This window comes from Felis catus, chromosome F2 (genome assembly GCF_018350175.1).
Source record: "Felis catus isolate Fca126 chromosome F2, F.catus_Fca126_mat1.0, whole genome shotgun sequence".
NCBI lineage: Eukaryota > Metazoa > Chordata > Mammalia > Carnivora > Felidae > Felis > Felis catus.
This window is the reverse complement of record NC_058385.1, coordinates 74151311-74168861: the sequence shown is the minus strand read 5'-3', so window position 1 is coordinate 74168861 and position 17551 is coordinate 74151311. Positions and strand designations below refer to the sequence as shown.

General features: G+C 44.4%; 2 protein-coding genes and 1 long non-coding RNA gene across 13 annotated transcripts in view; 1 reads left to right on the top strand and 2 right to left on the bottom strand.

Moving 5' to 3' along the window:
* PHF20L1 (PHD finger protein 20 like 1) overlaps positions 1-347 on the bottom strand; it is an 86397-nt gene extending 86050 nt beyond the window's left edge. For 4 of the 5 annotated variants that reach the window (XM_045050031.1, XM_023248554.2, XM_023248556.2 and 1 more), the window contains exon 1: positions 208-347. The gene's annotated coding sequence lies outside the window, so the exon portion shown is untranslated. The remainder of the gene's footprint in view (positions 1-207) is intronic. The other variant, XM_023248555.2, reaches the window with a different exon arrangement.
* Positions 348-960: 613 nt separating this feature from the next.
* TMEM71 (transmembrane protein 71) overlaps positions 961-17551 on the top strand; it is a 36293-nt gene continuing 19702 nt past the window's right edge. The window contains exons 1-5 of one of the 7 annotated variants that reach the window (XM_045050036.1): positions 8488-11371; positions 11467-11585; positions 12942-13023; positions 14256-14316; positions 16173-16385. In XM_045050036.1, the coding sequence (XP_044905971.1) occupies positions 12978-13023; positions 14256-14316; positions 16173-16385 (320 nt within the window). In that variant the 5' untranslated portion in view covers positions 8488-11371; positions 11467-11585; positions 12942-12977. Of the gene's footprint in view, positions 2727-8487; positions 11372-11466; positions 11586-12941; positions 13024-14255; positions 14317-16172; positions 16386-17551 lie in introns of those variants that run through there. The other 6 variants (XM_045050033.1, XM_006943392.5, XM_045050035.1 and 3 more) reach the window with 6 other exon arrangements.
* On the bottom strand, positions 6225-11238 carry LOC123383176. Its single transcript, XR_006592639.1, has 4 exons — positions 11123-11238; positions 10150-10281; positions 8688-8798; positions 6225-7650 (listed from the first exon to the last, which is right to left on the bottom strand). It is a non-coding gene; the product is annotated as an uncharacterized LOC123383176 (long non-coding RNA).

Genomic DNA, 17551 nt, shown 5'->3' with positions numbered 1-17551 from the left:
GGTTTGACAGCCGTCCGGCCCGCGGCAGTGGGGGAAGGAAGGGAGGGGGAGAGGGAGCGGCGGCGCCTAGACAATAGGGGCGGCGAGTTACGGGGAGGGACTCGAGAGGGGAGCGGGCCTGAGACAGACACCAGCGCGGGGGCGTCCCGGGCGGCCAGACGGGATCCAGGCGGCCTCCAGGCCCCCGCCACCGCCGCCGCCTCTTACCGACTCGGCCTCCTCTCCGCACAGCAGCCGGGCCGTCCGGGGCCGAGCCGGGGCACGAGCAGGGCGGCCAGCCCGGGCCTCCGCCTCCGCCTCCGCCCAGGCAGCGGCCGGGGAGGAAGCAGGAGGGGAGAGAGCAGGGACCGCAGCGCCGGGTCGGGCCCGAGGTCGCGCGGGAGGGAGCAGGTCCGAGCCCTCAAGCCCGCTCAGTGTCCGCTGCCATCGCCGCCTCCGCCGCCGCCGCCGCCGCCGCCGCCGCCACCGCCGGCCAGCCCTGACGCGACGCCGGGCCCAGCGACGTCAGCCGCCCGCGACGCGCCGGAAGCGGGCCTGGGCGCGTCACGTGACTCGCGAGGGTTGGGCCCAGGCCGCGCCTCCGATTGGAGAGTACCCCTGGGAGGCGGGGCTTGGCGGCAGTTGGCTGATGGCTAGCGGGAGGGGCCGTTATTAGGCAAAGAGGGAAAGCGAGCTCCGGGAGCCAATTAGGAGTTCTGAAGTGTTTGTTGACCTTTGAGAGATGAGGACAGGGCCCATTGAGTATCATCATGGTTGATTTGGTGGGAAACAGATTGCCAAAGCTCAACCCCAGCACTTGGGCAAACTTTTGTAATTACACTACGCAATTTCTTAGATATCCACCCCATTCCACAATAAGAATAGAGCGAATGTTTACCGTCCCTGTCAACAAACAGCTATTGAGTGGACACTCTGTGGCAGGTGCTGTGTTATTAGTACATTACATGACAACTGCTCTCGCCCAATTGTATTGTTCTCTATTGTATAGGCGATCCTTACAATACAAAAGGTAGCTATTAACACTTGTGTGTGTTGTGCAGGTAACGAACCTATGGCTAAGTTGATGTGACTTCCCCAAGACTACCCAGGTGATGATGGCAGAACTCGTTTCATTGTATATCTGCCATGTACCAAACTCTGGAGTAGGCACAGGAGAAAGTGTTCCCCACTGTGGAAACCAACTAGTGAACACGTTCAAAGCGATGTTGAGCTGAAAATCTTTTTTCTCTCTCTTCCCAATGTACCACTCTGGGCCTCAAGCTTTCTAAATGCAACATTGCATACTAATAACACTTATATTTATCATGCTTTACAGTGTCGAGTTAAAATAGCAAAGTATCTCTTTAAGCTTTAATTAGAGTCAGATTTGGTAATTTAAACAACTATATTCACATCCTTTTATTCCAAAGACATTCATTCAGTACTTACTGTGTTACTAATAGCTACTGAGCTAGAGTGAGCATGGCAATACGTAGAAAAGATATAAATAAGACAGCCTGTAGTGGACATTTGTCTTGTATGGGAGTTGCCCAACATCTGAACTCCCAACCCATGTTTGGGAAATTTACCATCATGGTTGTCATTAATGCATTATGCCATATATTTCCAGAGTCTTCTGGATACATGACAGGCTTATCCTTTGTGCCCTCCTTAGAATTATGTGTGGCCATTTGGTTTGCTTTGGCTAATAAAATGAAATTGGAAGTGAGCTCTGTCATGGCTAGCTGGTAATTTTAAAAGGCGCTTCACCCAGATTTCTGTCTCTGGCACAGTGATAAGCAATATTTGAGATGGTGACCGCTCTAGCCACCCAGATTCTAGACAGATCGTGATGAGCCCATAACTCACTGCTAATCTGCAAATGATATGTAAATGTAAGGAGAAAAATTAAAATCTGCCGTTTTAAGCTTTTGAGAGTTTGGGAGTTGTTCGTTACACAGCATAAGCTAACACAAACTGACCGATACACTCACCTTATGAGTCTTTGGAGGCAGAGTCAACCTCACACTAAGTAAGATGAAAATGTCAGAAACTCACTTCCCCGTTCCCCTTCCAGTTAAAATGCTATTCTCAGCCACATTTATTTGACTCTCACTGAGTTCTGTGTATGAGAAGCTGCTAGTGATGTTCAAAATAAGGAACATTTTCTCCAGCAGCAGTGGCAGTGCCAGGGACCAAATTTCTGACTTTCAGGCTAGAGCTAACTAACAGAACCCTGGCAGAACCCATGCTGACCCCAAAGCCAGGAAGTGAAAAAGAAATATCTGTTGCTGACATCACTGAAAATTCGAGATTGTAATTTAAATAAAATACATATATAAAGGATAATATAGATTCTATCCACTCTCCATTGTTTGTTGAGAATTTGCCGATCTACCCTGAAAATATGATTATCCCATTTTAACTGAGACTTATTAAGGGACAGCTCCAATAACACAACTTGAAAGAAAAAAAAAATGGAAACGAGGCCTTAGATAAATGATTCCTGGCTTGTGAATTGTACAGCTGAGTATTTTCAATGAACTTAATATCATCCTCTAAAGGACACTTTGAAAATGGAGAGGGGACTTTATTTTTAGTTGTCACATGATTGGAGTAGGGCACGACTGCAATTTAATGGGACAGACAAGGGCTGCCTAGACATCCTAAGAGGCACAGTACAGTCCCATACCTGGAAGAATTGCCCAAGGTCATGCATGACTTTGAACGTCCCTCCGACCATTCAGGTAGGTCAAAACCCTTTTCATAATTGCCTAAGCCTAGAACTCGGTTTTGTACCAAAGCACAAAGTATTTTGCAAGGTATTTTTTTTTAATTTTTTTAATGTTTATTTATTTTTGAGAAAAAGAGCATGAGTGGGGGAGGAGCAGCGAAAGAAGGAGACACAGAATCCGAAGCGGGCTCCGGGTTCCGAGCTGTCAGCACAGAGCCCGACGTGGGGCTCGAACTCACGAACCGTAAGCTCATGACCTAAGCCAAAGTCGGACGCTTAACTGACCGAGCCACCTAGGCACCCCTTGCAAGGTTTTAAAACACACTCAATTTTCCCAGAATGAAGCAACCTTGTAATATGAGGGAAGATTGTTCTTTTCTATGAAAATGTCCAAGAATTTACCCCATTTTTAAAAATCAAGCCACAAATGCAAAGCTGCTCGTGGTATCTGAGACACTGATAGAATACACACTTATCACCCTACATCTTAGTTGTTACATTCAAGGTAAATGTAAATTTTGATGCTAGCCCTTGACTACTTCATTATGTTTGCGAATCATGGCTCAACATTTATGTATATTTCCACCAAGTTTCCTCTTTCATTATAAGTTATTTCCACAAAGTTTGTTCTTCTGTCACTGTTGTGTCATCGTATTAAGTTTTTTTTTCAATGTGTCGAGCTTGATTTTACCACCTGTGAATTTAATTTCAGAAAAGTTCAGAGGGTGTTACATGATATTAACTCACAGAGGTGGCGTTAGGTCTGATAGAGCTGAAGAAAATTCATATAGGCGATCATTGCCTCTTCTGGCCATGCCTCTTCTGGCCTAGTCAAAGTTCAGGATCGGCGCAGGGATCCCAGATGTAGGAAAGTCTAGAGATGACTCCCTACCCATGCAGTGAAGCTCTGCATGGCTATGTCCCCACCCCCCCTCTCCCACCCAGCACACCCCTCATCCAGATGGTTAATGTTAGCCATCAGTCACTTCATCTCCAAATATAGAAAGAAAGAACTTACAGCTGTGTTTGAGTGGAACCAAACAAGCAGCGAGCAAATTATCTTGAAACAACAGTCCTTAGGCAGAAATCACTGAACTAAATTCCTCCAACACGAAAACTATAAATATGAAACCATTATATTTCCTGGAATATTTGACAATTCTATATACCTATTTTAAGGGAGGGAAAAAGTTACTACTGAATATCACATATTCTTCGATTACATATGAAACACAAGAAGGCCATTTTTTTGTGTGTTTTTCTCTAAAGTTGATTTTTTTTTAAATATACTAGTTGAATAGAGATCTGAACTGTTGCAATAGATATTCATTTTTGAGACGCAGAGCCCGAGTGGGGGAGGGCAGAGAGAGAGGGAGACACAGAATCCAAAGCAGGCTCCAGGCTCTGAGCTGTCAGCACAGAGCCTGATGCGGGGCTCGAACCCATGAACGGTGAGATCATGCCCTAAGCTGAAGTCGGACGCTTAACCAACTGAGCCACTCAGGCGCCCCTGAAAATCTTTGAGAATGGCACTAGCCTCCCTTCCTTCACCTGCCAATGAACCTATCTTGCCTGTCACCCTGTCCCTTTATCAACTGAACAGAAGCGATCATTGTTCCAGGCGTAATCTCTCAATTACTGGACCTCTAGGCCACATGTAAATGGACTGGAAAGATACAATCTCTCCCATATGTCCACACAGCCCCATGCTCTCATTTCTTCCATAATTCCCAGTGTGATGTGTGGGTTTATATGCTGCTTTCTTAGAATGAGTCCGCCCTAAAGATGATCGGAAATGATAAGCAACTTTGTTTTATTTATTTACTTTTACTCGAGGTTCATATGCTCCTCAAAAGCCCTCTGGCTTTCTGAGATTTTTAAGAATTTTTGACTCGGCAGGAATGATTTTGAGCTATCAACCTCTGCTAGTAAAGGTCATAAAATAGTAAAAAAAAATGTTTCACTCAGCAAAAGCTTAGAAATGCAGCAAAAGATCTGAATGATAAAGAAGTCCTTTCTGTGCAGATTGTCCTGAAACAATGGAGTGACCAGAAATTTGTCATCCAAGCCCGGACACTTAGACGAGTAATTAAAAAAAAGGCACACTATTATAATTATGTCAGAATAACAAATGTATTCCCGGGCAGTCCCAGACCACGTGAGACATACAATCATTCTACCTAAAGCAGGAAGAATTATGATGCTTCGCATTTCCTCTGATTTGGGTTGCTGTTTACTGTTACGACTTCCATTAACTATATCAGTGTTTTTGAGCATTGCCCCACAAATTATCTGTATTAGACCTTCTTGGGCTCTTCGTTAAAATGCAAGTTTGGGGCCCTAACCTGCATCATAGGTTTGGCGATTAGCAATCTGCAGTGTCAAAGCCATCCTAAATGATTCTTACGTACGCGAAGTTTCAGAACTGTGTCATGCTAGGATTCATTTGGTTGCATGCGACAGAAAGTTTAATGCAAACAAGTATGAGCATAAAGGAAGTTTGCATTTGTGGAATCAAGAAGGGATCAGTAGGCCTTCTGGGGCAGTTTAACTCAGGGATCGAATTACAACATCTTTTTATTCTGCTTCCTAGGGGTGAGCTTGACTCCCAGGATCCACTTCCAGGCCCCCAGCAGCTTCAGCCTTGTCCTTACAACATCCTGATACAAAAAGGAGTTCTGGCGGTCACTCTGTCGTTGGCCTAAATTAAGTCAGGTGCCCACCTGTGAGCCAAGCGTGATGGCCATGGGAGTCATTTGGACTGCCATCAGGTGGATCCCATCCCCAACCAGGCAAGTGGGAGTAGAGACTGGCCCAAACCTCATAGACTGAGAGATGGGGGTGAGTAGGTCCTTTAAAGAAAGTTGGAGCACCCCTACTTGAAAGAAAGAGAATAGAAGTTGGACAGCAATGCAACGAATACTCCTCTCAACTGGCTTATACTGGCCGGAACTCCAAATTACAACTTACAGCCATGCAACGGAACTGACAATGCTTGTCCTGGTTTGCAAAACCAGGAAAGCAAATCTAGTAAGGGATTGACTCAACATTCACGTTCCCGATTTCTTAGGTGTTTGCTTTTAGAGGCAGTCTCTACACTGGAGAAACACATTGCTGGGGATTGTTGTGGGTTTTTTTTTCTTTCTAAGTTTACTTATTTTTTTTTTTTTGAGGAGTTAGAGGAGCAGAGAGAGAGGGAGAAACAGAATCCCAAGCAGGCTCTGCACTGTCAGTACAGAGCCTGACATGGGGCTCAGTCCCAGGAACCATGAGATCATGACTTGAGCCAAGATCAAGAGTCAGCTGCTTAGCCAACTGAGCCGCCCAGGCACCCCACTGCCGGGGAGGGTTAAAACTGGGAACGGAGAGGGTGGGCAACAGAAAATAGCAAGTACACAGGTAAATAGTAATCAAACAGCAAACACTTTTAACCCCTTGCTGATCGTCATTTTCCTTGAGAACGGAGCTAGCTACAATTCGGTGGCATCCTCAGATAAGGCAGACGGCATGCTTTCATTCTTCCCTTATTCATTTATTTGTGTAATCACCCAACAATCTTTTACTGAAATTCTACCGAGTGCTAGGAACTGGGCAATACACAGTGAGAGAACAGGAAGAAAAATAAAACCAGGTATCCAGTTCTAAGGTAACTTGCCATGATGGGGCGATGGGTATAGAAACAACAAGCCCGGTATCAATATTAACATTCAATTAAATATTCACGGGTTTGAAATAGACATATCTTGGTGTGCTTCTGCTGACTCCGCAAATCTAGGAAGACTGCAGAGAGGAAGCGGCATTTGGAAAACACTTTGCGGAGGAGTAAGCTTCAAACAAGAGGCCCGTGCAGATTCTAAAATTATTATTGCCTTCTAGTTCTTTATAGCTTCGATTCAGGCTCTGGCAAGTAAAAAATATCATTCCGCTTCCATTTCCTTGCCACAGGCATTTATGGAATACGGGCCAAGTCAGTGCTAGGCCCCAGGAGCTGACGATCAATAGGCTTAATTCCCCATCCTGAGGCACTGAACTGGGCAGTGAAACAGACAAACAGGTGGGTTGGCTACAACGTTGACTGTCAGCAAGCAAGAACGTGCAGGGTCAGAGTATGTGCTCTAGCTGGTCCCTTGGCCATTGGTCTAAGCGTCTGCTCTCTTGGTCGGGACCCGAACACAATGCCACCGTCTCCAAAGTAAACGCCTGACGCGCAGATGAAAAGGTTCCCCTCTGGGGGAGGGGCAGAGAACTTGCCTGTACAAACATGGCCACAGTTGACTGGCTTGCCTCGCTAAAAAAATATTGCAGCCACACCGCGTTGTGGTCAGGTATTGGATGACTTCCTCTTTTGTATTTTTGCAAAACATTCAACAGAGTTCGTTTCCTCAGGATCAGAGTAAACACCCTTCGGTTTTCTTTCTTTTCTTATTTAGAACTACGGGTATCAGGAAGATCATAGGAGACCATATACGTTTAAAGGAAATCCATGCGTTAACTCATTTCTTGCCATGATTATTATTTTTTTTTATAGCAATTTAAGATGATGAAGCATTCTGGAGCCAAGGGGTTTGGAATAAAACCAGGAGTCGTTAAGTGAAACCCGACACTTTTACCAGAGTGTTTGGGAACCAGACCCTTCTCGGGTGCTCCTTTCCTCACATAGAAATGGGAGTTGGAAATCTACTTCACAGGGTTGTGATGAACATCGAATTCGATAGAACAAATCTTACACGTTTTGCAAATTATCATCGACATACCAATGCCAGGTATTTCTTGATGTTTCTTTGTCACCAGTCACAGGGACACGTATTTCCAGTCACTGGCGTCTCCGAGGGTGGTCGTTTCATGCTCTGTGACTCCATGAACACACGCATCTTCTGAGGACTTGCTTTGCATCCGCCTTGTGTTTGCCGCTGGGGACGACAGAGACGAAGAGAACCCTGTTCTTGCACCAAGAACGCAAGCTCTTACTTAGGGTTTTTGTGAGCTGATCAGTCTGTCTCCATCCTCCTCCTTTGCCCGACCCCCCCCCCATTTCTCAGCCTCTCTCTCTCTCTCGTCCTCTCTTAAAAAAAATAATAAATTTCCACCGTAATGCAAATATGAACGCTGAGCAAACAGTAAGGACGTATCTAGAGCATTTTTGAGACAGGAATTCTAGCTGCAAGAAATCTTGTATAAATGCTAAAAAAAAAAAAAAGGAAAAAACCACATTACTGAATTCATTTATGAGTTCTAACAGTTTCTTTTTAAGTCTTTAGGGTTTTCTATATATAAGATCACGTCATCTGCAAATGGATAATTTTACTTCTTCCTTTCTGATTTGAATACCTTTTATTTATTTTTCTTGCCTCGTTGCTCTGGGTAGGACTTCTAGTGGTGAGAGCAGGCTTATATTTACTGCTTACACTTTTCCCCTTCCACACACATACCCTCCACTGATAATGGAGGATTGAGCATTCTAGGGAACATACTTTTTTTTTTTTTACGTTTATTTTATTTTGAGAGTGGGAGAGTGAGGGAGTAGCAGAAAGAGAGGGGAGAGAGAATCCCAAGTAGGCTCTGCACCTGTCGGGATGGAGAGGTGAGATCCTGAGATCCTGACCTGAACAGAAATCAGGAGTCAGACGCTTAACCGACAGAGACACCCAGGCGCCCCATAACATACTTTTGAAAACACCGGGGTGGCTCCACTGGTTAAGCGTCTGACTCTTGACATCGGCTCAAGCCAGAATCTCGTGGTTCATGGGCTCGATCCCTGCAACCAGCTCCACACTAACAGTGCAGAGCCTGCTTGGGATTCTCGGTCTCCTCTCTCGGCCTCTCTCTCTCCCTCTCAAAATAAACAAAAAACTAAAAATAGATCAAAAAAATAATAAAAGTGCTGCTTTCTAGCATGCAGGATAGAGGGCTCAATTCAGTTCTACCTAGCTTTTACTTCAGTTATTTATTGATTCCCCAAATGTTTCTCGATAACCTGTTTCTTGGCAGGCAGGATCCTTGATGTTGGGTCTCCAGCAATGAAGAAAAATGACAAAGCTCTCTGCCTTCATAAAGCTTACAGTCTGGCCGAGGAGTGAATTTATCACTGCAAAAAATAAAAGTTGTGGTATGTGACAGAGTGAAAGGTACTAAGGAGAAGAATAAAGCAGGGAACGAGTGAGGAGAGTGTGCGGAGGGCAATTAGTTAGTGACGGAAAACACTTGAGCTGAGAGCCAAGGGAGGTGAGAGAACGCCCTGTGACTATCAGGGGGACATTTTGGGCAGAGAGAAGAATGAGCACAAGATCCTGGAGCAGGCACGAGTCTGGCATTTAAGGAACGGCAAGGAGACAAGTGGACCTGGGGAGAGAGGAGCGAAGGGGTGGGCTCCAGGGCTCGAATTCCATCCCTGACACTGGATGGTGTAGGTAAACCCTCCGAACTTCCATCCTGCCTGCGTGTAATAATCGTACTTATTTCCTAGGGCTGGGTGAGGTTTAATCACACACACGGAGTGTTTCATACGGTGCCTGCCTCATAGGAAATGCTCACACGTGTTTGATGTGATCATTATTGCTTACAGGTTAAGAAGGCAGGCTCGTAGTCTCAGTTCCACCAGCTCACCATTTACCGGCCACGTGACTTTGAGCGAAGTATCGAACTCTCTGTGCCTCGGTTTTCTCATCTCTAAAATGAGGTTAATAACAGAGCCTCCCTCGTGGAGTTGGTATGAGGATTACATGTGCTAATAATATCTGTGAAGGAAGTAGAACAGCGCCTGGGAACTAGTAAGGGCTCCATAAAGTTAGCAATGATTGTGATCATTAATGGTGTCCTGATATGTTCCAGATCAGTAAAGGAATAGACTAAAGTCTTTTTGACGTCGGTCTTTTGGGAAAGGGGACTTGTGGACTTGGGCAGAGCCCAGGGTCTTGAGGAGTCAGAAGGATTTTTTTTTCCCCTTCCTCCTCTAGAAAACATTAGCCAGGGCTGGAAGGAGGAGGATGAAAATAGAAAGAATAGGAGACACAGAGAGAGAACAAGAAGGAGGAGAGCTATGGGTTTCAAGAAAGAGGGTACCAGACGCCCAGAACTGCCGTTGGGCAAAATGGCTACCTGGTAAATGTAGGCAGATGTGACCAGCCCCAGCCTCGAATAAACGTGCCTGTATTCTAAGGCTGGCACCCTGACCAAATAGACTGCAACGACGAATGGCCCAGGAAGTCACATTTGTTGGGACTATGTATTAGTTATCTATTGCTGTGTGAGAAGTTACCCCAAGCTTTGTGCTTTCAAATACGATTTTTTATCACATAGTTTCTACAGGTCAGAAATATGGACAATGCTGAGCTGGTTTCTCTGCTTGTGGGTGTTCAAAGGCTGGAATCAAAGGGCTGACTGGGGCTGTAGTCATGTCAAGGCTCAGCTGGAGAAAGATCTACTTCTGAGGCACTCACGTGGCGGTTGAGTGGATTCCCAGCCATCGGACTGAGGGCTTCAGTCCTTCACTGGCATTTCAGATAACCCCTCAGATTCTGGTCGTGTGTGCTTTTCCAACATGGCAGCTTGCTTCTTCAAAGCGTGTAAGCCTAGAAGGTAATGGAGAGGCCAACAAGACAGAAGCCGCAGTCTTTTGTAACCTAATCGTGGGAGTGCCAACCCATCACTTGTGTCTCATCTATGCAGGAGGAGCAAGTTATTTGCTTCAGCCCACACTGAAGGGAAAGAGATCACACAACCATCTTTGAGGGTCATCTTTGCAAACTTTCTACCAAGACTCGACGTGACTGCTCCGCTAACAGCTTCTGTTGCTAGGAGCATGTTCTATAGAAGATCCTGCCTTTGGCATCACCTCAGGGAGAAAGGTGGACCCCTTTCTTGGGAGAACCCCAAGAAAGATGAGATTAACTCTTCTGCCGGGCTGACCCCCTGGGGCTTTGCACCCACACTCTTTCCACTACCCAATGCACCTCAGTATTGTTGGAACATATTTTTTTTTTTATCATTTACAATAGCAGAGACTTGTAGGGACCCACCGACAGCAGGAAATTCTTTGAGCTCAACTAAAATGTAAATATAAAATGTAAAATACCACCCAGGGAGTTTCCTGGAAAGCTCAACCTTTGGTGAATCAACATATTGCCACGACGGACATTTTCATAAAATCCAGCTCTTGGTATGGAATAAAATTCTGAATCTAATAGCATCCGTGCATTATCGCCAATAAACTGAGTCGATTTGGACAGAGCACAACTATGCAGTACTCATGTTGGAAAGGACCAGAAGACGACAAGCAAGAAGTGTTTGAGAAGTGTTCTCCAGAAGTTTCTCTTATGTTCTTACAGCTCGGTGTGACGAGGTAGCTCAGAAAAGCATCCCTCGAGCGACCATGATGTATCCAGCTGGCCCGATCTGTGGGCCGCACCTCACCTGTCGCTGGTCCAGAAGACTGGAGGTTTCACCATCCTCCTGGGCGTGAATGCCACTGATGTGAGCCCAACAGGAAGTGTGACCTCATTCTGCTTCTCAGTCTCTGGTGACACAGGCTGTTTTTGAAAGAAAACAAGAGCGGTTATCAGGCTGACTTTCTCAAGAACGACATGCCCTTTTATTCTAGGAAACAACCAAAACAGCAAAAGGCCGCTGAAGACAAAACCTCTCTGCACACTCCTGCACACGGTAATGTGTGCAAGCATCTGTTAGGAGGAGCGAAGGGGATTTCTCTTTATTATGAGACTTCCCTGCACCTGTTGACATTCTGTCTTTATTTTCAGCCGACAGCCTGCTGAATCCTGGATTTCTCCACCGTCAGCCACAGGAAGCTTCATCCTTCAGTAATTCTCCTCTTCATCAGTGGGAAGAGGAAACTGGGAGCTCCCTTTGGAAGGAACACGTACGGACAGATTATTTTTCAGAACGGATGTGTGACTTTGATGGGACTGGTAGACAGAAGCTGTTTCTTGAAAAGATTTAGAGCTCTTACTGAAGGCTTTTCCGGTGTGACTAGTCCTTAATCAACTGTACTGTCTGTGGCCTGACGCAAATATTGTAAGACATAGCAGGAAAACCTTGCCTTCGGCCACAGGTCTTGTTGGTTGAAAGTTAAACTCAATGCTTGGGGAAAGCTAACACGGTGTAATTTGGGCTGCGCACTTCAGATGATATTGATCAAAAGTCAAGAGGACAGTGACAAACTATTATATTATGATGCAAACAATATTGGTTTATATTCTAAATGAGCGACATCTACGAATGTGTGCTTTGATTTAGAGATCTTCCAAGGAATGCCAGAAAGTTCTCTTGACTCCCCTCAAGGTCTCTAGAAGCTAGGATCTATATTTTCTAAAAGCTGTGGCATATGATATATTGAAAGAATCCATTTGGAGCTCTAGGGTAATCCTGGTTTGACTTGATGTGTGACAGCTACAAAAACGATCCATTACTAGACATCGCATTTTCAAAATGTGGATAGAGGTGGTGAATCAGAACAAGAATTCAGTCCTACCTTGCAAGGCTATGAGAAGAGCGCTGTGTACAAAGTATCATGGTCCACAGCAGGTGGACCTATGCGGTGAATGGCATATGATCAAAGTCAACGTAATTTACACACTTGGATATATGCCTAATTTGTAATTGAGAGAGTAAATTACATGCTCATGCAAACTGAGTTTTGAAATCTGCCTGTGGCAGACAATTTTTAGGGCAATGCTGCCTGCACTGGTTGCGAATGTCCAAGCTGACAGCACCTCTTAAAGACCACCAGCCCTCTCTATGACCACCTGTCGAGGGTTCGAGGTGTTGTGCGAAAGACGGACACCGATCCCCAAGCGTCGCTTGAAACTTGATAATGAGGGTGATGTGTGTCGCATGGCGAAAATGCAAACACGTTTAGTTAGAGGGCTCTAAAACCAATCTTTTTTTTTCCGATTTCTTGATCAAATAATTCGTTTTCATTAGTTATTTTGACTACAAATCAACCACATCAATCTAGGTTTCCCAAATAAGATGTTGTTCTTATTTACAGAAAAAGGTTATTTGGATGCACCAAGCCAGACGATGGAAAATGTAATATAACATTGTAGCAGGTGCAACCCTGGTGGTCATTCATCCCAGTCTCCTCCTTCAGCCCTAAATCTCTGTACCATTCAGTAAACAAGCCTGACTAGTGCAATTAGTAGATGCCATCTGTTTTGGCATCATTTTTCTATTTTTAATATATAATCCACCTCCTTTTTAATGTCTCTTTCAGAAAATCTGTGAAGTTTGAACAAGCAGCCTTCCCAAGATGTACCGAATATCTCAACTGATGTCAACACCAGTGGCAAGTAAATGTAGGAGAAATGCTACGCGCAATTATCTTTCGAACGATTAGACTTCTTTTAGCAATTTCCTTGCTTTGATTTTGCTGATACTCGTACCATTAACCATCTGTCAGTAGCTTGTGCTTCTTAAATGCCAGTGTTCACTTTGGCAATGATTTTGACTTCATTTCTTTCCTGGAGAGAAATGTGGTATTTGTCTTTTTAGTGGGGGAAAAAGAAATCACTGGTTTTCTAGATGCTTGTGCATAAATGTGAAAGGAGATTGTTTATCAGCTACTATTAAGATGCAAAACTGTCTATAAAAAATACTGAATGATTTTGATAGCTACTTGCAGAAAATAAGGGCGTTGTTCAAACGGCAGTGGTTTCAAGCTTCTTCCTTCCTCTTGTCATTTTCTCCCCAAACCCTGCTTCTAACCCCACCTCACACACCTACAATTTACTCCTTACAAACCAACCAGCCCAGTCTGAAAGCCTAAGCTCCTTGCTTTGTCTTAGATACTAACCGTCCACAACGGAATCAAGTTTCACCGAGCCTCTCTATTAGAAGCGTTCACACATGACTATATAAAATCGTGCTTTAGAGTGTAGAATATTAATTAGCTGCACTTTCCCCAGCTGAAATTAGGTGCTATGCCTTTGGTTAAAGTGGAGTGAATGGCTCAATGAAAGGAAGGATGATTTATTTTTAATGAAGAATATTCACAGGCCTCATACGTTGGAAAATTATTAATATAAAACAAAACAAAACTTTATTTTTTTCCTTCCCTAATGTCTTCTCCTCATTCGTTTACGATGGGAGTGCCTTAAAATGCGCTAATGAGAGACAGTCTAAGCAAATGATTGAATTCCTCAAATTACTGAGTAAGGTAAAAAAAAAAGCTAGCACACCGAGTAATTGATTTTGGTTTTCTACAGTTTCACACAAGATACTTTCTTCCTCCTTTTCGTGATGAGTCACTTTGATGTCAATGGTTTATTATTGCCCTCATCCTCCGGTAAGAAACCTCTAGAGGAATACGGAGTGAGAGGGGAAACAGATGACAGAAGCCCCTGGGTTATTTCTGGCTCGGCCCCGGTGACAAGTTGGGTTAGTCCTGATTTCGCTGCATGGCCGCACCAGGTGGATTCCCTGCCGAGGCAGGAACGACTCACACCTTCTTTAAAGCCTCCATTATTTGCAGTCGTGCGTGGTGGGGAGGTGTGATAAATTCGCACTTGTCTCCCGTTTGCTTCTGCAGGTTCTTCAGGCTCTGAGAGAAGATGCACCGGAGAGCCGCCTCCCAGATGCCTTTTCCTAACGTATTCCGTGGGACTTCTCGCAAGCCACGTCAATCACGCTTCTCTCCCTCGGTGTCTCATTTTCTTGTATTCCTGGTTTAAAAATGGTAGTTTTAGCTCCCATCCAGCTTTGGCGTGGGTATAAATCTTCAGTCCCATGCACACACAAAATGAAAACTTGCATAACCTAATAACGGAATGGTGGGGGGTGGGGCATGTCTGTGAGTGTGTAAGGCAAAGTGAATTGTTTGGGGAGTGAAGAAACGACCGAATACTGATTACTTTTTCCCGAACTAAGGTTCTCCTAAATATGCTTTGCTATCTCAATTTATAAGAGCAACAAAATCCCACACCAATGCACCAGCTGGCCGAATGCCATGTTCTACGAAAACATGTCGAGTCGACCGTTTTGTTCAAGTTCTTCGAAGAAGTCTCCTTTTCCTTCCTTCCTTTTTTCCTCCCCTGTCTCTTCTCTCTGTCTTTTATTCCTTACGCAGGCCTCAGTTGATGTTTTCTCTAGCATTTTGTAAAATGTGCCAATGGTATAAAGGAATCATGCATTGGTGTTAGAGCCTGCCCTTGTTTGTAAATGCCAGGCCTCTCGCTACCGTCAAATGAATCAGCGAAGCACGAACTAACAAGCCGTGTGGAATGAGCACTCTAGATAGGGGTTCGAATCCTAGTTTTATCACTTACTGGCTATTATAAAATATCCAAGTTATTTGTCCTTCTGCATCATATATATATACACGTATATATATATATACATATATACGTATATATATATATATATTATACATATTACATATGACATATACATATATTATGTCATATATATGCACGTGTATATATATACATACACGTATATATATATGTATATATATACATTATATATATATACGTGTATATATATGTGTGTGTATATATATATACACATACATATACATTTTTTTTCCTATAGTACAATGATGATTACATACAATACTTAGCTTTTGGGGAGGTTAGTGAAAAGTAGATAAAGCATTAACTATGAGCCAGGTCCACAGTACATTTTCAATAAGTAATATCCATTTAAAATAGTATTTTACTAACTTTAGTGCATGTATTAATTGCGGACAGGCTTCTACATTTAACACTTTACCAGAAATTCAGTAGAGCATGCGGCATGATGTTGCCTTTCAATCACACAGGCATGTGATTGTTTTTCAAACCTAAGACACATGGATATTTACCCAGCTGAATATTAAGAGATTTCCCTGGATACCAGATCACAGACTGTATGGTCGTTTGGGTAGCTGACCAGGTGGGAAATTGGCCAAAGTCAAAAAGATCTCTCTGACTGCGTGTTCACCTTGTAACTCATATATATCTGATGGCTGCACAGTTGTAATTTATCTATTGCAGGGGAAGAGTAAGGATATGGCAATTGGAGGACTATTCAAAGGAAGGGGGTGGAGACTGTAAGCTTCCAAATAGCTTGTCATAATAAACTTATATAATAAGCACCCCAAATAAATAAGCTCATATAATAAGCACCCCAAATAGGCCAGTCTGCAATTTCTCCATCCAAGAAAATGGATTACTGTCAAGGGTGTAGTTGCATCCTATGGTGAGGAGACTGATTAGCCTATAATGTTTTCATCAAAATGTTTCAAACAGAACGAAGCGCTAAATGCCCTGTTGTCCAATGCTGTCACTAGCGAGGAGATGAAGCCCAGATTAAGAGTGACATTCTCAGGGTGGCTGAATGCATGCATGCAAAGAGGTAGCCGTGAATGCAAAGAGCTGTTTTCCTTCATGGTGGCTAGAAATGTGGTTCCTATGGGCCTGGACGTGGTGGGGGGAGGTTTAAACTACTTCCTTTCTTCCCTCTTTAGTTTCGCCTGCGATTTCCTGGATGGTGACAGTTCCTTTGAAGGCTGCTCTGCAGCTCTCTTGACGGGCTCCCACGTTACCTGTCGCCGAAGTCCCAGACTCCTCTCCAATGGCTACTATGTTTGGACAGAGGACCCTTTCCTCTGTGACAAAGATGGCAACATAACTCTGAGCCCACCCCAGGCCAGTGTTCTTTACAAGGAGAATTTAGTTAGGTAAGTAGTGGATAATACGTCAAAGAACCCAAAATCCAATCCATCCATTAATTACGCATTCATTCATTTGTTCACTCAGCAATGATTTACGAGAGCTCATTCCTGCTCCAGACCGTGGAAGCGTAAAGACCGATAAGGGGCAGGGATAGCTGACATGAAAATAAACCAAGGTGATCAAGTGATACGGGTGCCGGGGCGGAGGTCTGAATAGACTGCAGGGCAGGAGAAAAGGAAGGGAAGGCTATTTCCCGCGGGGAAACCGTTAAAACAAGATTCCTAGACATAATGAAGATCGATTTGAGTCTGGAGGGAAGTAGGATCTCAGTTAAAATGAAAGTAGCAAAGGAGACTTCCAGGAGACCCTGTACAATTTGGGAAATGGCGGGTGGTTTGGCAGAGATATACCTCAGGGTGGAAGGAACACGAGAGAACACTGAGCAGACACGGGGGCTGAGCGGAGAACTTTCAAGTCCAGCTAAGGGGGTTGGGCTTTGTTCTGTAGGGAAAGAGGAGCCATTGACAAATGACCGGATTATCCTTAGCACGGTGACACTGGTTACAATGTAGGGGACACGTTGCTGGCAGTGTGGATGTGTGAGTTGTCAAAATCCTTCAGAAATGTGAAACAAATTACGTCACCATCATGCCCATACGGAGTGGTTTCCCTTCGCTCCGATGTCAAAACCCAACTCCTTCACACGACATTCAAGTTTCTCCACTATTGTCACTTTCAAGGTTCTTCATTCCCTCCTTATTTTTACCTCCCCAGCCTTATTTCCTAGCATGACTTAATATAAGACCTACCTGTTCCTCAATGAATAGATCAGATAGTCCTATGCAGTTCAGTGGTCTCCTCCCCCGGGAAGCCTCCCTTGACTCCCGATCAGCAATGCCTCCCCTGGTGCTCTCAGTGCAGCTTCTAGTTAGTTCCATCAGAGCGCAAGCCCCCTACATAGCACTGGTAATGCAGAGAAGAGACCATAGAGCCAGCCTGCCTCAGTTTGCAGCCCCGTTGTGACACTTCCTGGATGATCTCAGCCAAGCTGCTTAGCCTTTTGTGCCTCAGTTTCCTGATCTGAAAAAATGGGGTCACAGCAGTACCTCCCTCCCAAAGCTGTTCCAAGGATAATGTGAGTTATCATATGTCAACCACTGAGAAAGACCCC